At 27.2% G+C, this 11576-nt stretch overlaps 2 protein-coding genes across 2 annotated transcripts; both read left to right on the top strand.

Annotated features, from left to right (window-relative positions):
- The first annotated feature begins 3608 nt into the window (after positions 1 to 3608).
- LOC130936431 (short-chain dehydrogenase TIC 32 B, chloroplastic-like) lies at positions 3609 to 4666 on the top strand. Its single transcript, XM_057866498.1, has 2 exons — positions 3609 to 3729; positions 4392 to 4666. The coding sequence occupies exons 1-2, from the start codon at positions 3609 to 3611 to the stop codon at positions 4664 to 4666; spliced, it is 396 nt and encodes a 131-aa protein (XP_057722481.1).
- LOC130936302 (short-chain dehydrogenase TIC 32 B, chloroplastic-like) lies at positions 4417 to 10644 on the top strand. Its single transcript, XM_057866349.1, has 7 exons — positions 4417 to 4623; positions 4725 to 4804; positions 5252 to 5405; positions 5484 to 5562; positions 8876 to 8960; positions 9070 to 9116; positions 10350 to 10644. Exons 2-7 carry the CDS (start codon positions 4741 to 4743, stop codon positions 10521 to 10523), a joined length of 603 nt encoding a protein of 200 aa, XP_057722332.1. The 5' UTR covers positions 4417 to 4623; positions 4725 to 4740; the 3' UTR covers positions 10524 to 10644.
- Positions 10645 to 11576: the final 932 nt, after the last annotated feature.

The following is an 11576-nucleotide window of genomic DNA, read 5'->3' as shown; positions in this document are numbered from 1 at the left end:
ATGAAGGATTAAATTATGCAAATTGTTGATATTAAAATATTGATTTGGAATTATTGATTTTGTTGGATTATGATAGAAAAATTGAGTGAAACAGGTGTTGAAGTGATTGAGTTACAATGGAATTGTAAAGTATAGTGTGTGGTAGTATTTTGTGTTAAAATTGAGTAAGTTTTGATTTGGTTTGGCTTTGAAATTCGGAAACTAGAGAACTTTGATTATTTTGTGTAAAATCTTATTTTTAACGAACTTTAGCGAGGCATAATTTAGCCTCCAGACCTTTATTTTTTATGAAAAATAGATTTTTATGAAAGTTGGGTCCAAGAGTTTTAAGACGTTCGAAGAGAAAATGAAAAATTTTTTAAAACGAGAAAGTTATGCGTGTTTCAAGTTTGGTGCAAAAATCTGAAATTCTACAGCTTTAAAATTTTTTCAAATTTGATACAACATGCGTACGCGAACCTGTGCATGCAACGCGGGCATTCTCCTCTGTCTGTGGGTCTCGTGTATGTGGGCACTACCATGCGTACGCGAGAAGGGGTACCCATTTATATTCGTGACTGAAAAGCAACATTCCCATGAGAATGTGTCGGGTTGGCAGTTGAATCGACAATGTGATATTACAGCCAATAGGACAGGCATTCATCATGTACATTTTCTATGTCGTTGCTTGCTTTGTCCATTTGCCTATATTGCCTAAGTGTATAACATGTTTACTTGTTTTCTGATTTACTTGCTATATATGAACATTAATTATGTATTACTTGTATGCCATTACTTGTGTTTACTACTGGGATTGAGGATGCTCGGTATGCAGTGGCGATGGGATCGCAAGGAGGTTAAGTTGGCAGAGGCTGTGGGACAACGATGTTATCAATAGTTTAGAATTTTTCTTAAGTTAGATGACCTGTTTAAGGACTTTATTAAATTGTTTTATAAGTTTGAATCTATGCTTGATGGGAAGTTCTAGGATTGCCTTTGGTATCCCAAAATCTGATATCTTACATTACTGGTACTATTACTATATTGAGAACCTCCGATTCTCATTCCATATATTGTTGTTGTTTTTCAAATGCAGGTCGTAACCCACCTCGGTAAGTTGCGAGATGGTGACAGAGCGGAGATCTTTTATCATCTTTTGTATTTTGGACTACTTTGTCATAGATATACTCTCACTTTTGTATCTTTCTTGTCTTAGAGGATTTATTTGAGAGATAAGTTCGATATGCTGTTTTAACTCAAAAACTCTGTATTGTCTGTATGTAACTAGTCGGCCTAAACTCCACAGGCTACGGGTAGAGCTCTTTTGACTATCATACTTAAATATCTATCTTGATTACTATTGTATTATGTTGTATCTTGTGCCTTTACACTTATAGTTATCGAGTGAATGCTTCGCACCTTTCTGTTTCTATTTTGAGCTGTAATTCTTCATCGAATTTCCAGTATCACTATTTCTTTCTATATATATTATCGTACAAGCTTTAGAACTGTCATCTGACTTTGTTATATTTTTTTTACGGCATGAAGTAAGGTTTAGGATAATAGGGTGTTACATCCCCGCGGGCACAAAATCACCCCCATATCTGCCCTCCGACGGGTAAATCTCCGTAGATATCCGTCCTGTCGGGAGTTTTTGCCATCCCTAGGGGCAACTTTGTAGTGCCCCTTGACGAACCTTGTTAAATTCATAAAGTTTGTCGTGTTCCTCAACGAACTTCAAATCAGAACTGCTTCGTTCTTAGTGTTGGGTAGCACCATTCCTACTCAGGAACGGACTTAGAGGGGGGCGAGTAGTGGCTTCGCCCCCCTCTCCCCAAATTTTTAGAAACTATATTTATATATGAGATATGTATTTAAAAAATAAAAAATATTATATAATTTAGTATTTTTATATGTGTTATTTTTATTATGTGATAGATTTATGTTTTAATTGTTTAATTCACTAATATTTTTCACTTAACTAATTTAATATCATACCCTCAAGTCTTTCCTCAAGTCTTTGTAACTTTTAAATTAGTTTTTATATAATAATCTCTATATTTATTTAAAAAAATCATTTGTTTATTTTATATTAACATATTTAAAATTTATATTATTATATTAATAATAACTTACGTAGTTATATTTTGGTAATCACATTATGTACTTTAGATATTCTTTTCTTATAAAAAATACTTATTTTTCTTCTAAATTTATGTTGTTGAAAGAAAAACTTTTATAAAAATATCTTATATCTTGTATGTATTCTATAAAAGTATTGTGTCTTTCAAATAATTAATAATTTATCATTTATTTGTAAATTTTTAAATTTTTTTGAAAGAATTAATTTTAATTAATAAGATATGTGATCATTTTTAACTAAACACGCAATAAATTATTGGTACTTTATAATTTTATAATGTACTATTGATATTGTTATATTTTTTTATGTAACTATCGTATTAAAAATAAAATTGTGAAAAAAATTTATAATTATATATATATATATATATATATATATATATTGATAAATTTTTTGAAAAATTAACTCTAATAACTATATATTAATTATTTTTACGAAATAAAAAAATATTTAAAATTCGATCCCTCTATACTAAATTTTCTAGATCCGTCCCTGTTCCTACTACATCGTTATTCCCTGCATGCATGCATGCGCTTTACACAATTAAACAAATAATAACTTTAACATATAATTTTATCTTATTTTTTAAAGAGTTTTCAAGAATACGTATTTCTGAGAACTCCTCAAATGGAGATGATGAATTATTGTTGCCAGTGGTGTTGAAAATGCTATACCCACAAATTATTTTAGAAATCATATTTGTCTACTATCTAATATTTAACTCTCCAACTTCTCCTTCTCATCCAAACTAAAGTATATTTTTTTTAGAATTAAGCGTTTTGGTCCTAGTATATGTTCTTCCCAAATTAGAGATATAGAGATCTTGAAATTCAAATGTATATTTTTGTGTGGCACAACAAACTTGTCCCCTAATAAAAAAAAAATTGAATTCCATAATATAATTCCAGAATAATTTTTTTTAGAAATAGTTTTTTTATTATTTTATTTAAAAAATATTATAAATAATCTATAAATTACACATATTAATAATAAAACATTTATTTTATTTATATAAAAAAAAGGGCCCATCAAACTACCATAAAGGAGCAACAATTAATATGAAATTGATAAGTGCACAACTTCAATTCCGAGAGTCCAAATAAGGGAAAAATTCACATCACAATCAAAATAAAGCTGTCAACCTACAACCTAAGAACCTCTCCCTTAATAAGAAGGAAACCATAGGCATCATATATTATACTAACTTTACTACTGTACTATTGCTTCCATGTATAGACCATACCTTCTCCACTTGTAAATTGGTCCAATCTTGCTTTCTACTTTGGTTGGTATATTATAAATTAAATTAGTTTCCTCTCTCTCTCTCTCTCTCTCTCTCTCTCTCTCTCTCTCTCTCTCTCTCTCTCTCTCTCTCTCTCTCTCTCTCTCTCTCTCTCTCTCTCTCTCTCTCTCTATATATATATATATATATATATATATAGTAGGAGATTGCTTTGGATCACTCATCAACCATAAAGGTTTGAGAATGGTGGGAGTTATATCGTTGCTTACAGGGAGGGCTGGTCCAAGTGGCTTTGGATCAGCTTCAACTGCAGAGGAGGTTACTCATGGAATTGATGCCTCCAACCTCACTGCTATTATCACTGGTCAGTTATTAATTAAAATGGTTGTGGTATTCATGTTCTTCCATATTAATATTATATAATAATTTTATGTTATATCAACTTCTCTATCTTCATATTCTTACTTACAAAATTAAACCCTTAGTATGATATTAATCCGTTAATATGTGCATTTTAGATTTTGCCTCCAACCTCACTGCTATATTCGGGTAAAACCCAATTAGATTCATTTTCATTTGGCCTGGATATCTGGTTCAGTATTACGGAAAGCGATCCACCAACTTGAAATATCTAATTATTCTATATATTTATAAAAAAAATTGTAGTATTGACCTGTGATATTAATTTATAGTTTTAATCCATTATAATGTTAATTTATTATAGTGTTAATAAATATCAAAATATGTGACGATGATTTGTAGTTTAATCTCTTTTTTATTTTATTTTTAAATATTTACTACCTTTTCTGTATTTTTCTTTAATTTTTAATTTTTTTTGTCATTTTTTTATATATTTTTTTTTATTTTCTACATCCTTTTCCTTCTAGTTATGGTGGCAACACTGTTTTATTATTTATGAAATTTCAGTTTTTCTTTCTAGAGTTACTGTATATATATAAATGGAACTTTGAGAAGGAATAGAAAGAATGTGATTCTGATGTGTGGTGTTATAAACTTATAATGCAGGAGGAGCAAGTGGCATTGGATTGGAGACAGCGAGAGTGCTGGCTCTGAGGAATGTACACGTCATCATTGGTGTACGGAATACAGTTAGTGCGAAGAAGGCGAAGGAAGAGATTGTTGAGCAGAAGCCGTCCGCCCGTGTTGACATTCTGAAGCTCGATTTGTGCTCTCTCACATCTGTTGCTTCTTTTGTCCACAACTTCCTTGCTCTTCATCTTCCTCTCAATATCTTAATGTTCCACTTCCCTTTCTCTTTCTCTTTCTCTTTTCTTTTTTAGTCTCTTAAATATGTTATTATGAGAATATCCAACACCCTTATCCATTCATTCATTACAGAAACAATGCTGGAGTCATGTTCTGCCCTTTCAAGCTGTCAGAGAATGGGGTTGAAACACAGTTTCATACTAACCATCTTGGTAATAATTTACCATGTAAATAATTTTGTTAATTAATATATTCAGTTCAAAATATCAAAAGCTATATATTTATTATTGATATTCATTTTAGATAAAATTTGATATAATTTTTTTATCATATATAAATTTATAATTCAATTACTAAAACGCTATACATTTTATAAAAAAATATAAATAATCTAATTTTACTTAAATTATCTGTGATGTCATCTTATTTTAACTCATCTAGCTAATAGTATAGATCTCATTAATAAGTAGTCTGGTGTTTTGGATAAGACTCGCTGCAAAGTAATTAAAAATTAAATCAATATTTATTATTATCTGTACTAAGCAAGTTAACTCACTCAGCAACAAGTTTTCTCCTAAACGTATGTCGTTATTTTCAGTATTAATTGTAGTATTATAATAATAGACTCCACTATGATTTTTGTTTTTTCCTTCTTTCAGGACATTTCTTGTTGACAAACCTGCTCCTCGAGAAAATGAAACAAACTGCGGAAGCCACAGGAATTGAAGGGAGGATAATAAATTTGTCATCAATTGCCCACAACTACACTTACAGAAAGGGGATTAGATTTCAAAAGCTGAATGAACGAAAAGGGTATGCATGTAACTTAAGGAATTTGATATGATATGATTCGCAAGATCATTTACAAAACAAACGGTTACAACATTTCAGTTATGATAACAAGAAGGCGTACGGCCAGTCCAAGTTATGCAACATACTGCACTCAAATGAGCTTTCTCGTCGCCTACAGGTCACTAGTCCACTAATTCTTCACCTTTATATATTAACATATATATCTATAAGAAAAAGTCAACTTTTGTGTTTTTTCATCAGCACTTAATCATAAAAAAAAATGAATGATTTCTTATCATTTGATATAATCTCACACTATTAAAAATATTATTGATAGCTAATTGATGATTACAAAATATCAAAGTTGTTGGCCCCTAGCATTGCTCAATCCATAAATACTTGCGTGATTAATAGTTAAATTAGTCTCTAAAAAAATTTTGATTTTTAAATTTATTCTTTGACAAATTTTATCAATTAAATTAGTTTTTTAAAAATTATAAATTAATTATTTTTATTTTTCGTTAAATTAATAGGTTTTGCCAACTATTAATGATATGAAACGTTAACTTACATCATACATAACACCTAATATATCTAATTAGATGTTGAATAAATATATTTATAAAAATTTATCAATTTAATGTGGTTAGGTTATATTAGAATTATGATTTATATAATTGAAAAAAATAGACTAAATTCATAGATTTTTATTAACATATTTATTTAACGTCTAATTAAACATGTTAAATATCATGCTTGCTATCGATTAACATTATATATCGTCAGTCATCGATGAAAATTATTTATTGGGTGATAGAAAGACAAAAATAATTAATTTATTATTTTTAAAGGACTAATTTAATTGATAAAAATTTTCAATAACAAATTTAAAAATACCCATCTTTCACTAATTTAACCATTATAAAAATAATAAAAATTAAAATAGTTAAAATAATAATTGATTTATAATTTAATTAAAAATTTTAGGTTCAAATTTTAAAAATAACTTTTTATAAATTATATATAAAAAAAATTTTATAAAAAAAAGTTAAATGCCCGTCTTTCTAATATCTCCATTATATATATATATATATATATATATATATATATAAGATTTATAGTTTTATTTTTTATTTTCTTAAATATATAATAAATATATTAATAACTTAAAGTTTATATGGTTTCTGTAAAAAAAAATGTTTCAATTGATAACCCTGAAGAAAAGAAATGTTATATGCACATTGTTTATAATTTTTGTACACGTGTTTCTTTTATTAAAAATACTAATCACAAGTAAAAAGAACTTAAAAAAATTGTCTTTTATATCATAAAATAAAAATTTTGAAAGGTAATGCAAATGTTGTTTTTATAAATAAAAATATGACACGTGTGATATGAAGTTATGAACATCGACGATCACTTTTAAGATTTTAAAATAGATAAAGAAATATATTTTGATTTATTTCATCCCTCATTCACATAATATTTAAAAAGGTGTGCAACAATAGCCCCAAAAAAATATTTTTTTTTTTATTTGCGATCTAACCTAAAAAGGTGAATTGAACCACAGAGATAATCACCACAATGGAAAGATCTTTATCTTGATTTTACATATTGTTTTTCATTTTTGCAGCTAATGTAAGAAAAATTGAAAAAATGTATTTTCTACTTTAATTTCATAGTCATTGTCAATAAAATTGAAAAAAAAAAGATTTTTCGTCAGTAAAATTAGAAAAAAAAAAATATCAGCTACTTTACGCAATTTTTACTATATAACTTATTGACCTTTTTAATAAAGAAATACTCCTTGCATGAATTTAAATAAAATATAAAAAAATTAAAATAAATAAGAATATAAATATAAATTATGTTCTATGAATCACATATATTTTGATAAATTATCGTGTTTGTATGTTGAACACATTTTGAAAATGACACTCGTTTAATACGTATGTCTTTTATGTTTAACTGTATTTTAACAAAAAATAAAAAATTCTTAACATTATATATTAGTATCTAACCTTATTCTTAACATATATTCTTGAAATGAGTTTAAAAATAATATATTATTATTTATTAAAATAAAAATATTTTAAATATTTTATAATTAAAAAATATTAAAAATAGCCAAAAAATTATTATTCCCAATATTTTCGTCTTATTTAAGTTCTCAAATTTTAAATTATCTCAATATTATTGTTCTGCCGTTAATTCTGTTAATTGAATTACTAACGATGGATTAACATTAAAATAATTTTGAAATGTTAGAAATTTAAATAAGATAATTTAAATGTTAGAGACAATTTTAGAACTTATCCCAAACATTAATAACAAAATAATACTTTACTCAAAGATTAAATTGGACTAAAATTTTAAATGAGACTAAAATCTAATAAAATACAGACAATTTTTTTCATATATTTATTAAAAATATTTGGTATATTAGTAGTAAATAATAAGGTTTTTAAATTAAAGGGTTAGAGTTCAAATCTCACTTATTAGTTATTACACTTTTAGAAAATAACATATATGTATAATAATATTAAATAGAATTCAAGCCAATCTGACAGTTCTTGCAGGCTTTTCAGTAAGTCTAAGTCTAATTTTTAAAGATGAAAAGGCTATATTATAAGCCTCTTGTTGATATTTTTTTTATTAGACAGATCAATCGCAAGTTAGGCCCAAAATTTCTGATAAACCGTTTGACATAATTTATTAATTTTATCACTACTTCTAATTCTGGAAGACTTTATGTTTTAACTTCTATATTATTTTTTATGGTTATACTTTATATTAATTTTTTTTACATTAAAAATCTTAGAAATAATTTTATAAATACAAATGAATTAAAAGATATTTTTTAATAAATTTTAAAAAATCGTTAATCTTTCTGTTTTAAATTTATAATTTGTAAAAATATATATTTTGCAAAATTTAAATTAAAACGCAAAATTTAATTTTTTATTTATATATATTTTTATTTTTTTATATTTTATTTGAATTTAAATAAAAAATATTTTTATTAATATTTATGCAAAAAAGTTAATGGAGAGTAAATAAATTATTAACTTAGGTCAAAGAGCGATTGAAAATAATAAAAATTGCGTAGAATAGCTTATCGTTTTTTTTTAATATCGTTAGCAGTGACTATAAAATTAAAGTAGGAAATTCACATTTTCAATTTCTCTTATACTGCTTTCGAAAATAAGAAATAATATGTAAAATGATAAATAATTATATTTTTGTATAAAATAGTAAATATATATTTTTTATTTTAAAAAAACCATTTTAAGCTAATAAACGTATTTTTATTTGACATGTGTACTATAAGAGATCACATCTTACAAAATTAACTGAGAGAAAATTTGAGAAGATTTATTTTTATATATAAGTAGCTAAACGATGAAAGCAATTCAACAATCCTAGTTATGAGTTTTGTCTTTTTTTTTGGTATTGAGTTTTGACTTGATTGGCATTTTTGGTTTCTACAGGAAGAGGGTGTGAACATCACTGTTAACTCGGTCCACCCAGGAATCATAATGACTCCTCTTATGAGACACTCTTCTTACCTAATGCGTCCGTTAATTCTTTCTCCTTAAACCACATAAAAACAAACTAGTTCTCATTTTTTGTACTATTTATTTCATCTCTAAGACCATAATATGATTTATTTCATTTCATGTAGATTTCCTAAAGATCTTCACCTTTTACATATGGAAGAACGTTCCACAGGTATTTTATTTCACTTCCTTCCCCTAGTATTACATAACACGTGCACAGTGCTACTTTTCCAAGGACACAAAAATCAAAAGAAATACCAAGCCACTTCACTTTTCTTCGTATTGGACAATCCAATTGCCGAGGAAAGTAAACTAGCTCAATGTCCTGAAAAATTTAAGTATATGCAGGGACAGAGTTATGTATTAGGGTGTGGGGACAAGTATTTTTACTGTAATTTAAAATTTTTTTGAGTAGTATATAATAATAATAATAATAATAATAATAATAATAATAATAATAATAATTTGTTTTTATTAAATTAATTAATTTGATTTTATTATAATTTTTATTTAATTTTTAATATTTGACAATCAACTTGAAAATTTTATTTTACATATGTATTTTTGTAATCAATTCTTAAACTTAAATAAAATTAGTGTTATTTATTAGAAATTGGTTGAGACTTGAAAAAATATTGTTTATCCATAATTTTTTTTTTTAAAGTTAGCAACTACATCAATTAAAAGAATTTTTTAAATTATGAATATTATAAAGAGTGAATTTCATAATTGTAAGGGAGATGAATTTTTAAATAATTGTTTGATAATATATTATAAAAAGACATTGATTATATTGACAAAAAAATTATTCAATTTATTTTAAATATGAAACTTAGAATAATCAAATTCTAAAGAATATGTTATTATTTAAATTACTATTTTAATATTTTAATTTGTTAGTTAGATAATTTGAAAACTAATTATATTTTATAATAGTAAAATATAATTATAAAAATTAGGTTTAACTACTCTATAAATTTTTATAACTTTATCAAATTTTTATTTAGATCCTTGTATTTAAAAGTTTGTAATTATGTTGAGTCCCTATATTAGATACCATTAGATTTTTTTTTTTAACTTTTTTGTTTTAACATTTATCTTTTTGTTTAATGTAGGATGAATTATAAAATAAAATATTTTAGGATTAGTATTTGTTTTCTAAAAGAGAGTTACAAGGATCTAATAAATTTTTTTTACCTAATATAATGATTTAATTATAAACTCTTAGACTATAAGAACTTAACTAAAAAATTGGTAAAGTATAAGAACTAATAAAATACTTAAACTAAAATATTATTATTATTTTATATATATTTTATTTTCATTATCAAAATTTTTTGGATCTGACTGAAGACATGTAACAATAAATGTGATGAATTATAATTTGTTGTTTATAATGTAACAGGGAGCAGCCACGACATGCTATGTTGCTCTGCACCCAAGCGTGAAAGGTGAAACTGGCAAGTACTTTGTGGATTGCAATAAGGTTAAACCAAGCAAATTTGCCTCAAATGAACAGCTTGGAAGGAAACTCTGGGATTTCAGTGAAAGACTCATCAATTCAATTTCTAAAGCTTAAGTAACCTTTTGCTGTTTGTTTGGGACAGAATCCTAGTCAAGTTCTCAAGTCTATCCATCAAAACCCATTACTAGTTGTTATCATAATTTCTCGTTTTATACGATGTTTCCCAGACATTTTCTCTATGTTGACTTTGAATTTATGTGTGTAATTTAAAGGGTGGACATAATAGTTATGAATTGGATTTTCTGATAAACGTGCTAAGACAAACCAAATGCCGAAAGGAAAAAAATTAAAATAACAATAGAAGGCATCAATTTCAGTTCAGCATGATAGCTAAACACTTATACTTAACCCTGAAACTCTATTGTATCAATATCGTTGTGTGGATTTACAAAGGTCAATGTTAAAAGAAATTGAAGAGTTTGGCATGAATTCGGTATCTTAACTATCCCCTGGCATCTGAATCTAAAAAGGAAAAACAAGTTAGGGTATATCTTCAAGGAGTTTGATCACGATCAAACAAGCCCACAGCACGGACCATGAAGGCAGAGGCGGCTACAATTACCGCCGCAAAGACCGGAGGCACGATAAGATCAACCTTAGATTTCAACAACAGAGGAGCAGGAAAACAGAGGATGTCTCCTGGGAAGTCCACGGGCATTCTAATAGATCCAACATTGTTGCACTTCTGGGAGAACGAAGAGGATGGGGTTATGGCCGAGACGAATGCCACCTGCAGCGAGAGCGCGGCCACCACCACCGTAAAGGTTAGCATGGTTGTCCAAGTGGCAGTATAGATTAGAATAGGCCATGGAGTTGTGAGGTGCAAACGGATGAAGTTAGAGAGCCAGAGAGGCATCTTGTGGTGGCTCCGTCTTTGGTAGAAATAGTCTTTATAAACAAAATAGGGGTGCAGTGAAATTAGGTGCAGAACAACCTAATCATAACTACTTTTTGAGGATGTTGGTGATTTTGGTTCCGATGGACCAATAAGGATTGACGTGGATTTTTTGACTTAATGAGTCGCATGATGGCCATTCTGACCAAGTTATGGGGTTCAGAATTTGCCACTAGGCGTCCATGGGTTCGGTATAGTTCTGTTTTAGACGA

Source organism: Arachis stenosperma, chromosome 6 (genome assembly GCF_014773155.1).
Source record: "Arachis stenosperma cultivar V10309 chromosome 6, arast.V10309.gnm1.PFL2, whole genome shotgun sequence".
Lineage (NCBI taxonomy): Eukaryota > Viridiplantae > Streptophyta > Magnoliopsida > Fabales > Fabaceae > Arachis > Arachis stenosperma.
Note: the sequence above shows the minus strand (reverse complement) of the source record. Positions and strands in the feature narration are given on the sequence as shown.